Source organism: Corylus avellana, chromosome ca2 (genome assembly GCF_901000735.1).
Source record: "Corylus avellana chromosome ca2, CavTom2PMs-1.0".
NCBI lineage: Eukaryota > Viridiplantae > Streptophyta > Magnoliopsida > Fagales > Betulaceae > Corylus > Corylus avellana.
The window spans coordinates 1115511-1134175 of NC_081542.1; the positions used below are offsets into that span (position 1 = coordinate 1115511).

The 18665-nt window shown below is 35.3% G+C and overlaps 4 protein-coding genes across 4 annotated transcripts; 3 read left to right on the top strand and 1 right to left on the bottom strand.

The window, feature by feature from the left end:
• Positions 1 to 24: 24 nt before the first annotated feature.
• LOC132170868 (lysine histidine transporter-like 8) lies at positions 25 to 2733 on the top strand. The gene is made up of 4 exons (XM_059582005.1): positions 25 to 490; positions 578 to 714; positions 805 to 1229; positions 2041 to 2733. The coding sequence occupies exons 1-4, from the start codon at positions 66 to 68 to the stop codon at positions 2653 to 2655; spliced, it is 1602 nt and encodes a 533-aa protein (XP_059437988.1). The 5' UTR covers positions 25 to 65; the 3' UTR covers positions 2656 to 2733.
• Positions 2734 to 4390: 1657 nt separating this feature from the next.
• On the bottom strand, positions 4391 to 10898 carry LOC132172269 (protein S-acyltransferase 10). Its single transcript, XM_059583743.1, has 11 exons — positions 10688 to 10898; positions 10302 to 10416; positions 9393 to 9467; positions 9213 to 9284; positions 8944 to 9081; positions 8546 to 8579; positions 7653 to 7762; positions 6863 to 6949; positions 6489 to 6572; positions 5305 to 5370; positions 4391 to 4932 (listed from the first exon to the last, which is right to left on the bottom strand). Exons 1-11 carry the CDS (start codon positions 10743 to 10745, stop codon positions 4758 to 4760), a joined length of 1014 nt encoding a protein of 337 aa, XP_059439726.1. The 5' UTR covers positions 10746 to 10898; the 3' UTR covers positions 4391 to 4757.
• A 3622-nt stretch (positions 10899 to 14520) lies between these two features.
• LOC132173010 (GDSL esterase/lipase At5g55050-like) lies at positions 14521 to 15583 on the top strand. Its single transcript, XM_059584574.1, has 3 exons — positions 14521 to 14788; positions 15330 to 15481; positions 15578 to 15583. Exons 1-3 carry the CDS (start codon positions 14521 to 14523, stop codon positions 15581 to 15583), a joined length of 426 nt encoding a protein of 141 aa, XP_059440557.1.
• Positions 15584 to 16992: 1409 nt separating this feature from the next.
• On the top strand, positions 16993 to 17700 carry LOC132168560 (GDSL esterase/lipase At2g23540-like). Its single transcript, XM_059579557.1, has 2 exons — positions 16993 to 17221; positions 17473 to 17700. The coding sequence occupies exons 1-2, from the start codon at positions 17008 to 17010 to the stop codon at positions 17697 to 17699; spliced, it is 441 nt and encodes a 146-aa protein (XP_059435540.1). The 5' UTR covers positions 16993 to 17007; the 3' UTR covers position 17700.
• The last annotated feature ends 965 nt before the right edge of the window (positions 17701 to 18665 follow it).

The following is an 18665-nucleotide window of genomic DNA, read 5'->3' on the forward strand; positions in this document are numbered from 1 at the left end:
TTAATCCTCAGAGTTGTGTGCAAGACTGAGAGGCAAAGTGCAAAGTGCAAGAACCCTTTACAAAGATGAGTGAGTTGAACGAGATAAGATCGGCACCGCTGACGCCAAGACCGGGATCAGCTGTGCCAACACCTACGGTGGTGCGGTCACCGCCGGTGTCGTGTCCGCCATCTCAGCTCCACTCGCCGTCTTTGTCAAGGTCACCGCTTCTTCATGTGGATGAGAATGGAGAGGCGGCGCCACCTCGAAAGAAGGCACCCAAAACACCAATTCGAACACCCAGACTATCTTTGACTCCGAGGTTCATCACTCCTCTTGGAAGCCCAATGAGGAAGGCTCTGAGGATGACGAAGCTTGATCCTCAGGACGCTTGGCTTCCAATCACTGAGTCAAGAAACGGTAACAAATACTACGCTGCTTTTCACACTCTCTGTTCTGGGATTGGAATTCAGGCTCTTGTGCTCCCTGTTGCCTTCACAGTCCTTGGCTGGTAAGCCCCTCAAAACTCTATCTCCTTCATGTATAGCTTCTGAGTTGAATTAATTTTCAACGATTAATTTATGATCAACGATTGCAGGACATGGGGGATAATTAGTTTGACTCTGGCATTTGTATGGCAACTTTACACCCTATGGTTGCTGGTTCAGCTCCACGAATCAACTGAAACTGGGATGCGCTACAGCCGATACCTTCAACTCTCCTGTGCAACCTTCGGTATGATTATGTTTTTGTTTCATTGTAATTATTTGCATCTCATGAATCATGATTATCAGATTGAAGCAATTTTTCTTTCAAATGTTGAAGGTAGCAAGCAGGGGAAGTTGCTGGCTGTGTTTCCAATCCAATACCTTTCAGGTGGAACATGTGTGGCTTTGATAATTATCGGTGGATCAACCTCCAAACAATTATACCAAATTATATGCGGCCCCACATGCTCGAACCCGCTGACCACCGTGGAATGGTACTTGGTGTTTACCTGCGCAGCCGTGCTGCTGTCGCAGCTGCCCAACCTGAACTCAATAGCCGGCGTGTCTTTGATCGGCGCCATCACGGCGGTTGGGTATTGCACATTGATATGGATTGTGTCTGTGACAGAAGGCAGGCTACCGGGCGTGTCCTACAATCCTCTGAGGGGCACCAGCCAGCTTGACCATGCTTTTGATGTGCTTAATGCACTTGGCATCATTTCTTTTGCTTTTAGGGGCCATAATCTTATTCTTGAGATTCAGGTATGTCACACTTAATCCCTCTTCTTTATGCTATCTTGTCATTTTCTATTGAAAAAAAAATAGGCCAAAATGAAAAGATCCTGCCCACTTTCCTCAAAACTTGGTTCATGAATTGTCATGTGAGAGGACACTTGGTTCTACCTTGTTTATGTTACTTGAGTACATGTTCAGACTGTCTGAATACCTGTCTATATCGGTGAAAATTTAGGTGTCCTCATACATGAGGCTTGCATGAGATTTCGATCTCGATTCTAAATTGTTAGGTGTTCCGGCGAATTGGGGTGGAGTTAAATTATAATTGTGAGAGATTGGTTAATTAGTCAATTAATTGTTGAAAATACTAAAGAAATTAATGACAATATTCTACCATAGTTCACCTACCAAAAAAAACTCAGTCTTCTATGCTATTCGTTGTTTGACAGCAGACAACCTATTTTTCACATTTCACTTTCTATGTTCTATTTTTATTTTATTTTACTCCTTTATATGTTTGACATTAACAGTACGTACCCATTAACGTGCTTTGAAAACGACGTTGGTGTTTGTATTCGAAAGCTCCTCGTAGTGACATCAATGTCAAAATTAGAGGGAAGACTTTTGGCATTAGCTAGATCATTCAAAGGCAGTTGGGGATACATACCCTTAATAAATAGGGCCACTATTTAATTAATACTTCAACATTCACCTTTATATATGAACTCAAATGTTTAGTCAAACAAGCTAGTAAGACCCAAAAATAGATTTGATATCACGTTAAATTATCAATTATTATTTCAAAAATTGAAGCTGAATTTGAATACTTGTATTGCAGGCCACCATGCCTTCAGATGAGAAGCATCCTTCGCGGGTGCCAATGTGGAAAGGAGTGAAGGCATCATATACGCTGATAGCTGCATGCTTATTTCCCATTGCAATTGGTGGATATTGGGCTTATGGGGAAAAGATACCATCAGCAGGAATACTTACGGCCCTCTACCAATTCCACTCACTTGATCTGCCCAAGTCTGTGCTAGCCCTAGCTGCCTTGTTCGTCATAATAAATGCAGCAAGCTCTTTCCAAATCTATGGCATGCCAATATTTGATGACATGGAGTCCATGTACACCATGAAAAAGAAAAAGCCATGCCCGTGGTGGCTACGTGCAATTTTCCGTTCTGTGTTCGGGTTCGGAGTCTTCTTTGGGGGGGTGGCACTGCCGTTCGTCGGAAGCGTTGCCGGTTTGGTTGGAGGGGTAGCACTGCCTGTCACATTGTCATACCCATGCTTCATGTGGCTCAAGATTAGGAAGCCTAAGGTTTATGGCGCAATGTGGTGGCTCAATTGGTTTCTAGGGGTCTTGGGCATGGGTCTAAGCGTTATATTTACAGCTGCTGGCCTTTATGTTGTGGTTCAAACTGGTGTTGATGTGAGCTTCTTCAACCCTTAATAAGAAAAAGAAAAAATCTATATATATATATAATTTCGAGGGGAAAAGTGACGCAACTTCACCCTTTTTTTTTTTTTTTTTTTTGGTTCTATGTTGTGGTTGACAACAAAGAATTCTTAGATGTATGTAATATCAGATATATATAATTCAAATTATATGCATTGGGTTGCAGCTCTAGCCTTTGGACCACAAGGTTAAATTAAATGCCTTCTGTTCTGTGTCATGAATTCAAGATCCACCTAAATTCCATTAAAGCATGCATAATTCAAGTTTGAATATGTCACATATGAAATTAATGCAACTCTAGTCTTTGGACCACAAGGTTAAATTAAATGCCTTCTGTTCTGTGTCATCAATTCAAGATGCACCTAAATTCCATTAAAGCATGCATAATTCAAGTTTGAATATGCCACATATGAAATTAATGATACATTTTGACCATGGAAAGGTTTGATTATTCCCAACAACAATAATTCTACCTATTTCATCATAAGAACATGTTTGACAAACTTTTTTTAGGGCTCCATTTGTCAATGGACTTGACAAGTAATTTTTGGTTTGAAAGTGATTGATGTGATATAAAGTAGATAGAAGTTTTGAACTTTTTGTACAAAAAATTGAAAATGTTTTGTTTTGTAATGTGTTTTTTGTTTGAATAGTAATAAAAAGTTATTGATATAAATATAAAAGGTAAAAATATTGGGGAGTTGAATTTTAAAAAAAAAAATTGAAATTTGGGCCCAATCCATTGCCAAATGGAGCCTTAGAAGAGGCCGGAGAAATGATGTAACATAAATGTGAAGTAAATTTTGAATATTTTGTGAGTGAAAAGTGAAAAAAGTTTGTTAATGTTGAAAAAAATTGACTTTTGGATAGAAATGAGAAATGAATAGAATAGGTTGTCAAAGACATTACGCATTTCTTATCAATAAGTCCTAACGGACAAAAAAAAAAAAAAATCCTATTTTTCTTCCAAAAGGAGGAACTTTAGGACTTTTGACACCCACATTATCAGATAGATGTTTGACGTTCCTAAAGCTTCTCGTAAACATCCACCATCAAATTCTGAAGGATGGGTTTGGCCCAAATATGGTTCATCATTATTTCTCAAAAAAATCAACTTCAAAACATTCTAATTTTTTCACTTTTAATATCAAATCATTCACTTTTTATTATTATTCAAATAAAAAAATAACTACAAAACAAAACTTTTTCACTTTTTCATACCACTTTTTTTATTTTTTTATACCAAATATTCTTACTTTTTTTTCACATCAATCTACATCAACTACAGTGTTTAGGCCATTCCATTTGCCAAACACGCCCTTGGGCCTTTGCATTGAACGGTCTTTGAAAACCATCGATTGAGACAAATTGGGTCCTGACTAGAAAAGTCGTAGTGATGGACACGTGTTCACAAATGTGATGGAGGAATTGTTGGGTAGATGCAATAACCAAGAATATGAATTGATTGGGGTGATAGCAAAGAAACATTGGATTGGAAAAAAATATAATAGCACATGGAGGAGAGCATAGGAGAGTGAACTCTAAGGAAGTGGTCCGAATGGAATCCCTTAAACAATTTAGGAGAGTATATACAGAGGGATATGAGCATATGGAAGGTCATAAAAATATACGTATGGGAAAGTTTCCCATCTAAAATTTCTTGAATAATGAAATAGGAAAGTTTTTCACAAAATAAAGAGTTCACTTTCATAAATGTTCAATTCACAAATATGGGTTGTTTTCCTCCTCCACTCATATTTTAATCATGTGGCGAACTTGTTTGCTGTTTAATTGCATTTGATAACAGTCAATATGATGGACAGATGGAAGGAAGCATGGTCAGTATACAAACTGGAACAAGAATATCTCTGAATCTTTTATTCGTAAAAACCATACGACAAGAAAAAAAAAAAAAAAAAAAAAAAATCACTACGATGAACCTAAGAACCCAGCCAAAAATAAAGAGACAAACCTAAAAACCAATAAACAGCTTCAAGATAACCTTCAGACACTTAAGTCTCAAACAAATGGATATCTTCTGCGCTCCATGAATTTGCAAGGAACAAATGTGAAACTCATTGGACATTTGGAGGAGGTCAGCAACAACGACCGGTCACAAGATCCAAGCATGTGTAGGGCCTTAGCTTTTCTTCAACTTCCTGTGGTGTGGGTAATGGTTCCATACTGTATACGCTGCTTCGAGAACAGCAGAAGCTGTGCAAATTTCTGCAAATTCCTTTGCTAAAAGGATACACTCTTTCAGGAATTCCCCTGCAGATTAACACATAATACAAAGTGAACTAGCTAACAAACTGAAAATGTGTTACCATAGTCTTGCTATTGGCTTTGAATTCTGATCTCTCCAACCAGTAACCACATATTTCGTAGAATATATCAACTTGATTCAGGTGACTTTTATTAAACAGATTGTCCCACTGTCTACGCAGGGATTTCATAACCATGTATAAGTCTTTCGCTCTTTTCTTTTTTTTTCCATCACAACTTATTCTAGCATTTAAAACCATTCAATAGCAGAATGAAAAAAATGTCCAAAGTGACAAAGAGACTAAACTTATCTTGGAAGAGGCAAACAATCCTAAATGAATGATATGAAATAGAAAATTGTACAATGAATTAACCAACCTTAGATAGTTGATGCGTCTACGTCTCACAAGTTCATAGGTAGTCTGATTAGTCATAATAAGATAACTGCAGCAAAACAAAGTCCATGCCAGAAGACTTAAGATACCCAATCATTATAGATTTCTAATATCATAATACATATAGCTACTCAATCATTAAAAATAGACAAATCATTAATAAAATTTCAGAGGAACATATTCACCCATGTACACTTGACTAAGTTTTTAGAAGTTTCCCTATCCAACACCTCATGTCTGTCTAAATTTTATTTTATTTTATTTTTTTTAATGTCGGAGAACTTCTCCAAGGCAAGGCCCTTTAGACCCACCCTTACAGAGTAAATTCCGGTCCCGTGTACCACACCCTCGAAAGTTTTCCCACATGGAACTGGTTAAATTGTAGGCTTTTCACCAGGTTTGTAGCCCCAAAGAATTATTTGCACTCATGAGGTATTAAACCTTGGACCTTGAATGGAGCAAACCCCAAGACCAAGGCCTCCACCACTTGGGCCAACCCCTTAGGGTTATGTCTGTCTAAAAATGACAGTTGAAATCAATTTACACTAATCATAGAAGTCAAAGCCAACTACACTGGATTCAGGACCTTAGCCATGCTTGGTCATTAGTAGTTTGCTTGATTTCATAATCTTTGAAAGCCAGAATTAGGCAGGGAAAAGAAAGCTTCTCGTTTATATCTAATTCTCAGGTCAAGACTTCCTAGCCTGTGTATTAACTCATAGACAATGCATTAGTGAAGCTTTTCAGTTCTGGCTTATCCTAGGTAAGTTGGCTTCCTCAATGTTCCCAATCACATGCCAAGATTACTTTGATTAGCACATATCTCCACTTCTTCAATTAGCAAATTCTTATTACATGGGACGAAAACTTTAGATAAGTATTGCATAACATTGGACCAGGGGAGTCTTACTAAATAAAATAGGATATGATTATTTTTCTTGTCAACATTATTAATTATGAAAAGACAATAGGTAACAGTAAATTTATGAAAGCATCTAGATGCACAAAGTTAGATTATAAGCAAAAAGGTGACAGCATATATATATAATTTAAAAACAAAAAAACAAATTTAGATTATAATCACAAGCAGGCACAGGAGGCAAAGTCATGAACATAAGAAATCTGATGCAGGAAAGAGCTACATTAGCATACAAACACAACCCTTACCTATGAAACAGCAGCAAGAGAAGCAGAAAGATTAGGGAGATTGACAAAGTAATCAAAAGCAGTATCATGATTGCATCCTTCCACCTAACAATAACATCATTCCAGAATCTAATTTCAGATTCAATACGACACAAAAAATCAAGAGATGTAAAAGTTGACCCACATATGGCTAATTAAATTGTCACAATAAGAACCACCAGGACCACCAATGTTACAATTCACTGACTATTTTTCAACTTCCCTCTTTCTCCCGAGGTAGTGATCTTAATAGAGCACCACCTTTGACATTGATTCGATCAAGAGTTAGATACCCACCATGACAAATGAAACTGAAACTTTTTTAGGAAATAATAAAACCTGAGAACGATGCATACCAAGCCCTTGATATATTAGCCTTCAGGTATGCAATGTACAAAATGCCAGTCCAAAGGCACAGTGCTGTCTCTCCGCAAATGTACCACCTATGGTTTTGTGACAAAAAAGAGAGATTCTCAGCTAGGAAAAATACATTTTATATGTATATAAACAAAAATGAGCAATGTGTTTATATAATTTATATTCTTTCATAGAAAGGTTGAAGTATAAAGCCCTATGTGGGATATAGACATCACTTTGAAGACTTGTAAAAAGCTTTTTATTCTCATTTATCAATTCTACAACTAAGAACAAGCAAAGTTGTTCGAGTGAAATCAGATTGTGCCCAGTAAGAAAGTAACTTTAAATCAAATCTCTTTCAAATTTAGCCAATAAGCTTTAGTTCAAATGACATGTCCTCCCCTTGTAAGAAAGGTGGAGTCGAGGTTGTTGGTTTATAACTCATTGAATGTGTTATGAAACTTAACAAAAAAAAAAAAAAAAAAAAAAAAAAAGAACGTTTAGATTTACTATATATATTATAAGTAATAGAAATGCAAAAGGAGTAGAACACGTAAGGATCTAAAGACAAAAAGACTAGGATCTAAATATGTGCATTTCTATATTCATCAAAAAGCACCATATCTTAGCATATCCAGATCAACATTAACATGGATTACTGCTTTACTGCTGGCAAAGGACTAACATCAATTACCAGACAAGAACTCTTCAGCAAGGGCATAATTACTGGTCATTGAAATATAAAAAAATCATAATTCATGAATGAATATCACAAAGTCATAAACTCACCAAAATCGACAATGATTGCCCTGGCCAATGCATGTCCCAAGCCAAACACAATGATGATCAAACTGAAGAACACATTTATCACAGTCATGACAATGCTTTGCTCGAGGAGGCTGCACATATCCCACAAGTATGATAATAATCACCAAAAGCTAGATCAAAGGTGAACAAAGATAAAAGCAATAAACACAAAAACATTAGCTAGTACAAAAAATTTACATATCCATTTCAGTAACCATCAGAATAAAAATGGCATGATAAATGCTACTATTTTGACACACATGCCCAGACAGCTAGAAAAAGCCGGATGACTAAAAAGTAACAAGCAGCTAAATGACAGTGCCTTATTTCTGATCTTCCACCACTTCAGTTGATAGAAACTAGTTTATTCCTAGTATCTCAACGCAAAATAGCTAAAGTTTCTCAAGAACCTTATATGCTGATCAGCGTACTAGTTCCTGACATCCTCACACTTCCTTTATGATGTTTATATTATGTTCTTTGCTTTATCTAATTAAAGAAAGAAAGAAGATAGGGGAATAAAAAGGCAAAAATTACAACTTGATGTCTTTAGTGATAGAAAACGGTTCTGTAGAGTGTAGAAGTCTTTTACTGTTCAATCCCTGGGGTTAGAAGATTGATAATATGAAAAGGTCTGACCTAGTCCATCAATAATGATCGTTTAGAACAAGATGGGTTCCCATGTATAGTCGATTATTAATAAGCATTTGTTCAGGAACTCTATTGAAGCCATAGAACATAAAAAGATAACTCAAAACATAAGGATAAAGATGCAGCATTGTTAGAAAAACAAGCATTCTAGAGGTTTGGAAGAGATTTTAATTTAAGCCCAGCTGAATGATACAAAATGAAGATGTAAACATGAGATTGACTACCTGCTCAACACTACAGTAGGTGCACGTCCAATTTCTGCAAGAGCCAAGAGGAAGGAGTTAGTAGCGTTATTTTTAATTTTTAACTCTAAAAATTGTCAAGTGCATGAGCTTTTCCCTTTCTGTATTTGTTCATATAAGGTCATATTGAAATGAAATTAATGGGCATTGAAACAAATGTTATTGGTCAAGTTAATGTGAAGCATGGGACAAAGATTACACTTGCCATGCACAAGATTCCAAGTTGAGAGCTAAAAGCACACGGAAATTAGAGTAAGCTTTTGTCCCTTTGGTATGCCAACAATGCATTTATCATTAATAAATATGCATTCATCAAATGGCTGTTTTGGAAAAGTATCACCAATAGAATATTCTTCAGAAACCTATAAACAGTAGCATACCTAGCTGACGTTCCAGGGGGATACATGTCCATAACCAGCTTTGACCATGATGTTGTGTTGCTTCCTAGAAGATTTCTTCCCAATTGACTCCCATCCACAGTAATAACCAAGCTTCCATTTTTGCTCGAAGCAGGTTGTCTTTGCTTAAACATTACAAAAATGAAATAAATAATGAGATGATGTTGAACTGTAAATTTATTCCAATTATTTTAAGTTCCTCATTTTTTTATGATAAGCCTCTGTATATAGAAATGCAAATTATTGCTTACTTTGAGGCCACTGATGTCTTTTGAAATATTACATTTTTCTCATTAACAGCTCTCGTCGCGTCAATGACATAGCTAAAAAAAAAGAATTATGTTAGACTGAAAATAAAATATAGACATCATGTGTTCTAAGCACAACCGAGAATCTTAGTCTTGAAACAATACATTAGTGTTGAAATTTACCCAGGAGAAGAACTGGAGGTAATGAAGTATTGAACCAGTGTAGCGAAAAACAACAACAAATATAAAGCAGTATACCTGAAAAACAAAGAAATTAATTAGGAAGGTTTTGGAAATGATAGCAATCATTATAAACCATTTTGAATCTAATCAACTTGATTACTTGGTATGTATAAGTTCATTTATAGTCAAAGCTTGAAAAATCCATTATTATTTCGAAAGAGCATGTTAAAATTACATTGCTAGTTTAATCCTATGAGATAGTCAAAAAAATATTAAATTAATTTTTGGGTGTAAGAGACTACAAAACCCAGGTTTCCTTTATACATGACTGATAGCTTAAAGGTTTCTCGTTGATACACTGATAAGATAAAATGGATACTGCATATGGGATATGCATCTGGGAACGAACAATAATAGTAATACAGTAGCAACAAGCACAACAACAAATCCTTGGCTTACTGTTTCCACAACTTGTTGCTTGTACAATGTGAAGAAACATTTATGTTTTAACCAATTATGCTAATTTTTTTCATAAATTATCATAAAATTCTATGCTTCAAACCCACCAACAATTACTAATTCCTGACAACAGACCAGCATCCTCTCTAGGCTAGAATGGCTAACATAATGTTGACCACACAAAATATGACATTATAATTTCATTGTTGATTATCCAACTTCCGCACATCTCTCACTAGATGGATTTGTTTCAGACCTGATACAATTTCAAACAAGCGCATACCCGAAAGCACATTATGACCAAGTCGACTCTGTCTGATTATAGCTACATTGTTTGAGAAAATTGTTGGCTACCATGGACATAAACTACGATCAAGTCTTTAACCAAAGCATCCAACGAGATATTAAAAACCCAATCCAAATTTGTTCTAGGAAGAAGCCTTAACATACCATGGCTCTGTTTTCGTCTTTTCTATCAAATCTTCATCAAACAGAAAGAGAATGCCAACGTACACGAGATGCAGCGTCACCAACGCCAATTTCAGACCTAGCGCAGATCTCCGAGCTGAAAACGCAACTCCCAAATATCAAAACCCATTAAAGAAACCAAGAAAATTTAAGAAATTATACATATTGCTCCTTTTTTAATACTGAAAATGGGAAAAAAGAATATGAACTTTTGAGCCATATTCGCCATTATAACCCAAGCTTGCCAGAATTATTTAAGGGAGAGAGAGAGAGAGAGAGAGCATAAAACATAAGAAATCAAATCGATTCGTTTGCACTTTCCCGAATTTTTTCTCAGCTGCCAAACAGAGAATCTAGTGCTTACGTACCAGGATCGGAGAGACAAGGAACGAGGTGGAAGCATCGGCCCATAGCTCGATCAGTCATTAAAAGAAGGAAGCGAGTAGCATCGGAAATGCAAAGTCGCTTCTCTCTCTTCAGTCGGGAAAGTTTTGTCGGTTCGGGGATAAAACTTTCTCGAGAAAATTTATTGTAACACACCCAACTGAACGAAACAATTACTACTATCCACTACGAGAAGGATGGAGAAAGACAGACAAATGTTGAATTTAGGTTTGTCTATGACTAAGTGCGCCTTGAGCACTGTAGGCCCAACCCGGCCCATGGTTTCCGTTCCCTATTTATTTTCCCAACAGCCCAACCCTTTTCTTCATTTCCTTTCTTTCTTTTTAAAATTTTTCTTGACATATTAAATTGTTGATGGACAATTTTTTGAAGGGATATGCTAAGGGTTTTTTTGATGCCCTTTCAACTGTAATATGGTTTTTAAAATCACTAATAGATTAAAAGTCAATAATGATAATCTCAAATTCAACGGTAATTTTAAAAGTCACTACAGTTAGAAGGACACGAAAAGAACACTAGAAGAACACTTAGATATTCTTAATCACTAAAAATATGGATGGTGAAATTGATAATTTTTAAGTTATCTCTTATTTCAAAAATTTAAATGTATAAAAAGAATGATAATTTTAATTATTTAACTAATTCTTTAACATTTTTTTTTTCATGTGTAAGCTCAAACTTTTTAAATTTTGGGATAAATTTGTGATTTAAAATGATATCAAAACATAAGTTATGTGATCAAACCATAATTTCAAAATTTATCTGCAATTTTAGTTAGATATTCTACGCATTTGGTCTCACTTGCTGACAAGAGTTTGAGTCCGCAAAAGAGAATGTTAAAACATTAATCCAATGATTAAAGTTATAATTTTATATTAACTTAAGTTTTTAAAATAATTTGTGATTTAATAATTAATATTATTATTATTATAAAATAGTTTGGTATTTTTTGTGTGTCTCTTATCCATAACTTGCTTTTTAAGATGATCAAACACTACATAAAGGACAATTATAGGACAGCAGAAGTGTTGATTGAATCAAAACTAAATTTGATTTTCCTTTTTATAGGGGCTTACAAAGTGAAGAAATCAGAATTGTTTTAGCAATAGCCAATAGGCAAGGAACTATAAATATGTATATATCCAAACAAAAATCTTTGCTTCGTCTCCTATTTTTTCTTTTCTTTTTTCTTTTAAAATTTTATCCACAAGTTTAAATTATCTGCATTCTTTGAAGCTCGGACCCGGTGGATCATGCGACGACTGGTAGGATACCGACTTTCCATATTTCAAAAATCCAGCGATTGATGGACCACTGAAGACTAGTAGTTGATCAACTAATAAGATGTTTACATGTCATAGTTGTATCCGTGTCCCAAGTGTCCCAGATTCAAATGGTCAAATTTTGGTCAAAATACAGGGATCTGATTGGATCTGATTAGTCAAGACCATGCAACTATCGATGGTCTGCGGAGCACCAGAAGATGTTAGTTACCTAACGACGGGTCGTCCTAACATCCATCATCCAATTAGTCAACGTCCAAACCTCATTCCTGCCTACAACTAACTTCTATTCCAAGATTAGGTATTCTAACCAATTCAAAAACTCTGGCTAAGAGATGATGAAACGTAGAAAGTTAGTCACTCCTAATTTAGGTAAGCCATTTTCACTTTGTGGCGTTTTTCACTCGGACACCATGTAACTCTTTTCATAGCGCTCCTTTCTCCTCGAACGCGTGGTGTGATGCATAATTTTGGGGATGGGCAAATGTTTCGATTGCTGCTTATGACGACTACCGAATTGTTACCGATTGTTTATTGACTTCCGACAATCGGTAGTTGAAATAAAAAAAAAATGTTTCGACCTTGGTTTAGTTTGATAGGCTGTTTGTTGGTTAATCGAACCGATTTAATCGACTTTGGTCCTCAGTAGTTTTTTGCATCACTTGTTTAGCCCCAAAAAAAATCCATTTGGGCCCATGAAAATAGGCTTTGCCCAATATAAAAAACCCATCATGACTAACTGACTTAACCAACCAATTTTAACCGACTTCACCCCATTAACCAACTTAACCAAAATAATTGAAATTTATTCTGATTGGTATGAAGTTGGTTAATTAACTGATTTAGCTGACTTTTTTGGTTCATTGGGGGAAAATACTTTTACCGTTATCAATTTAACCGATACCCAATCCTACATTTTCTAATACCAATTGTGTTCCAAATGTACATGTGAATGAATTCTTCTTATTTAAGCTTGATGATGTGATCAAGACGGCTATCTTCTCTGAAATTATGTGTTTGAAGCCATCAATGGGATTGGCACGTCATACACTAGAAGGGTCTAGAGAGTGTTGAAGGAATGGTGTATTAGTTGGCTTGAGAGCTACATTTAGAGAGAGACGGAGAAGATAGTTGCCATGAAGATCCAGCTCATTGACTATATCAAGGAATGTGGGAATTACTTATTAATTAAGAATAACGGTATATACTCCTCGAATCACAGATTCATAAAAGGTGAGAAAAAAGATAAAATGACAAGCACATTACAAATTGCACAAACAACTACTAACTCAATGTTTATAACTTTATCGGCAACACCCATGATAAATAGAAGCTACAAAAATAGAAAACATATATAAAATAAAATAAATAAAAACTTTAAAAATATGGAAAAAGTGTTTCTTATTAAAATGAGATGGAGTTCGTTCGAACGAAAACAAACTCATTAGAATGTGTCACGATCTAACACATGCCCAATTGTCATGTCATGCGACTCATGCCATGCCATGTGTCAACATGTCAAATTGCCACGCCATGACATGTTAGATGTCTACCATGCCACGTGTTAACATGCCTGCATGTTCAATTCCACAAAACAGATGCCACTTGGCAACATGCCATGTGTCTATTGCCACATGTCAAATGTCATGCCAATTGCCACGTGTCAATTTTCTTAGAGAGTAATTAAGAGAAGGGTTTTCGTTCGAAGGAGAGACACATGTCGCATGCGGTAGACATTCGAGTTGGCCGGGACTTACTATTTAGGTGGCTGCCAAGTTTAGTTTGAACGAAACTTGATGTTTGCTATGAATATGAGCCCACACTTTACGTAATTTAAAGTATAACAAGGTCATGTGTTTGCAGGGGTGAAGATAAATAGCATGAGCACGCTAGCAATTTTTTTTTTTTAATTAAAATATTAAAAAAAAAATTTTGCTCCCTGGCGTGCTCTCAATCACAGCTGCAGTATGATCACATGAGTCACATCACTATTGTGAAAGGAATTGAAGAAAATAGTTTTTAAAGGAAGTTGTAAGGAAAAGTTTACGTACAGTACAAAGTAAGTTTTCAAAGATATCAAGTATCTTAGTACCAAAGTTACCCAAGGCATACCCATGTGAAGCTTAATTAAATGGGTAGAAAATTATGAAATTAATTATTTAATTAATATTTAAACAATAATATTATAAATTGGAACTTGAAACACAATCTATATTATCAAATAGCATCATGGTGATCACTTGGACAATCCGCCAAACAAATCAAACCTTTTTGTTCTTATATATATATACTAGCTAGCTAGCTCTATACAGACTGGAACTTTGGACAATGACCCCTCAATACAATTAGCATCTAGGACCTGCCGCTTGTACGTACTTCTTTCTTCTTCTTTTTTTTTGTTTAACACTTTGTACTTATAAATATGCAGTGATTAAGCATGTTAATTAGCAGAAAATAAAGCTTAGAGTGAGAATAAGATGGAGTTAACAAGATTGACGACCCTAACCCCGACCATGGCCAAGACAAGAATGTTTGTTTCAGTCTCCCTTTTCCTTGTCGTCATGACTCTGACGATGATCGGCTCGCATGTGTCTGCAAAAGCTATGACACGTACGCCTGCAGCTATTTTCATATTGGGGGACTCGACTGTGGATATTGGGACAAATAATTTCATACCAGAGAGTGGAGCAAGGGCCGATATGCCTCATAATGGTGTTGACTATCATGGTTCCCCCCCAACTGGAAGGTTTAGTAACAGCTATAACACTGCTGATTCAATCGGTGAGAGACTATATCTATCTATATATGCACCCATGCATAGCACCCTCATGGCTAATTTGGTTATTATTTTTATTACATTTTTACATTTGTGTAAAGCATAGGTTTTTTTTAAAAAAGAATCAACGAGGCTTGGAGAGCACTCGGTTAAAAGTTTGTTATAAGTTGGCATGAGCGAAGTCAAGACAAAACGCTCCGCTAGAAGTCCGCTCAAATTAGTTTCTTGCCTTTCTAACTCGTAAGATTGTTATAAGAGGATCATGATCGTATGGAGAATACATCTTTTGAGTTCAACATTTCAGTTTTCATTATCAACGTGTTTGTTGATTTGTGAATGCTCTAAGAATATATCCTAGTTTAATAGACTCATTTAGAGAAATTTCCTTTGGTCCAACTTAGAGGGGAAAAAAAAAATCCATTTATTTAGAGCTTCATTGTTGGGTTTTTTTTTTTTAATTGGTTTCCTATATTCACTTTTACTTTTATGTTGGTTAATACAGTAATACACTGATCTTATTATTGTTACTTAATTAATTGAGATTAGTCCAGTTAATGGATTTCAAAGAGAGCCCGCCATCTTTCCTCTACGTTCTTTACAAGCATAAGCAGCATCTTAGGAGTATCCAAAACTTCAAGGGCCTTAACTTCGCCTCAGGAGGATCCGGACTTCTTGACAATACTGGAAAAGTTCCATATGTACGTAAGCTCCCTCTTTTTTTTTCAGAATTATTAATCCATTCCCATCACCATGTTTTTCTTTTTATTTCTTCATTTTTCTTTTTTTATTGCTAGGAGTAGGATATATAAATTTAATTAAGTCAAGCATTTGCAAAAAAAAAACAAAAACAAGAAAATCACAAAATTATTTTCATATTTATGTCACATCATTTATTTTATTATTATTATTTTTTTTTTTTTAAAAAAAAAAAAAAATCTTCCAAAAACAGACAAAGGTTGTTCCAATGGGGGAACAGGTCCAACAATTCGCAACCGTTTGCGGCAATCTGTCTGAAGCATTAGGTGGAGATGCCGAGACTAAGATTCGCAAGTCGTTTTTTCTCATCAGCGTGGGAAGCAATGACATGTTTGAACATTTTAACATTACTCACACCTGCGAACAAGACTTCATTACTTCTTTAATCACTAATTATAGCACTCATTTGAAGGTACGTGCATGACATCCTACTACTACAAATAGATACAATTTTGCTATTTAGATTGTTAGCAATTTAGACTATAAATATGAGAGGGTTTCTATGAGAACTATTTGTCCGATGAAGTTTTGAGCAACTCGCCCCTTCTCTTAGATAGGTAGGCCTTATAAAAACTCTCTCATATTTGTTATCTGAATTATTAACTACCTCCCAACTTGGGCATGCAGATGGTCTCATAGGCAGAGATGGAGGGAGGGGGGGACCGGGGTGGGCCATGGTCCCCCCCAAAATAAGGAAAAAAAAATTATAAGTAAAAAAAATAATAAAAACCCCAAAATAAGGAAAAAAAAATTATAAGTTAAAAAAATAATAAAAAAAGTAAAAAAAGTAGAATTAAAGTTTTAATTTTAGTCATTTGGCCCCTTCTAAAAGAAAAAAAAAAAATTGGCCCTATTTTTAAATTTTTTGGCCATATCCAATAAAAATTTTTGACCCTATTTTTAATTTTGTTGGCCCATACCCACTAAGTTTTTTTTTTATTTTTGGCCCTTACTTTCAAATGTTCATTTTTTTTTTTTTGCCTTTACAGTAGTCTTTAGTTCATAAAAAACAACCAAAATAATTTTTTTTAATAAAAAAATTCTAAAGAACCGAACAAAAAAAATTTGGCTGGCCCCCTTCCATAAAATTTCCTGGCTCCATCCCTGCTAGTCATAGGGACTCATACATTTGCTCAGATTAGAATCCAAAATGAATGGATCAAGTTTAGTTTGAATCTTGTGACAGTTTTCTTTCAAATGAGATTTGAGAACTGTTTTTAACATAATTGATTAAAGTGACATATGTATTTAAACTGCATGATTCTCACATGCATTTTTCGCATGCTTTGTTAATCTGATTACTAAGAGAGTGAGAAATTGAAATTTGGGAAACTTCCTCTTTTCTTCTTTTTAGCTTTTTAGTTTTTTTTTTTTTTTTTCATTAAAAAAAAATTATCTCATATGTTTATTTATGTGTTTTTGCGAAGCTCAGAATCTTTTAGACCTTGGAGCAGTAAAATTTGGCATAATGCGTGTGCCATCAATTGGGTGCTGCCCATACCAACGTTCTTTGAATGATACTGGTGGGTGCATGGAGGGATTGAATGCCTGTGCTCAAGTTTTCCTTAAGGAATTCGAAGGCCTCTTGCAAAATTTAAGCTCAGAGTACCCAGCAATGCAGTACTCTCTTGCAAACTCATATGAAATGACACAGACTATTATTAACGGCTCTCAGCGATCTCGTAAGTTTTCGCCCTCTAAACAAATCAGAAAATTATCAAACAGATGGCGTGCATATATGATGTGAAAGTTCTTATGAAGCGTATCTATTTGAACAGATAGATGGAACTTATAAAAGGCTCTCTCACATTTACTAACAATCAGACATCAAAATTGTTGGAAATTCGGATCCAAACACATTTACTTATAGATTTCCTTCACACAACTTTCATTTAAAAATGATTTATGGTTCCGAATAATGCAAAATTTGTAGCTTTTAAGGAGATCCAACAAGCTTGTTGCGGAAAAGGGAGGTTCAATGCTACTACACGATGCGAGCCGGTTGCCAATTTATGTCCGAAGCGCGATGACTACATGTTCTGGGACCAGTACCATCCCACAGAATTCGCTTCTCGGCTCGCAGCTGCTCTTCTATGTTCAGGTCCACAGCAAATGGTGGTGCCAATGAATTTCTGCCAACTCTATATGCTTGATAACTAAAAATAATATTCCACCATTTTCCTCATTTTCTTTTATGGATTAAATTTGAAAGGTTCAGTAATCTTCAATGTATAATTAAGCTCTTTGATATACAGTACTGTTTGGTGTACATCAATGAACCCCTTGAGGGCTTTGGGCTCGATCAATGCCATTTTGATATACACTGTTTGGTGAAAATAAAAAATAAAAAAAATTGGACGCTTTCTCTCAATTGAGTTCAACCCAAAGCTAGTAGTCAAACTGAGAGATATTATTGCACAATAACCTTCTCAAAAAACAAAAAAAAAAAACAAAAAACAAAAAATTGCATAATAACTTTCATAATTGGTACATTAATTAATGATCACGTATTGTAGTGTCTGCTTTGATATTAATGTTCATTAGGTAAATCAATACGTACGTCAAATCTAAGCAAGGGGGGTGAGATTAATTAAACATTTCAATTCATAGATTTGAGTCTAATTAAATTATAAGAAAAATATAAATTTATTCCCTAAGTAATCACATAAATTCAATTTACTCCGATTTTTAAATCTGATTTTTAACTCCGATCCTAAAGTTTTCGAGTTTTTTACTTCATTCTTTCCATCCGGGACCATCTAAAACTGCTTACATGTCATTAATTAATGTGGTTAAAGTCACATTAGTTAAAAAAAACGTTACTTTTTGATGCAGATTGTAGGTCCCCTGGAACTGCGATCGATCGCACATGTACTTGCGATCGATCGCAATTCCAGACACTTGCTCACCAAGCCTCTAGTTGTGCGATCGATCGCACTTGTACCTGCGATCGATCGCACACGGAGCTGTTTTGTTTCCGCGTTTTAATTAGGTTTATCCGTCTTTATTTCCTTGTTTTAGTAGGATTAGGGTTTTGGGAGTCAATATTTCGTTATTTTATTAGGTTCAGGTTTTTGGGGATATTTATGTAATATTTTATTATGTCTAGGGTTTTAGGGCTATAAA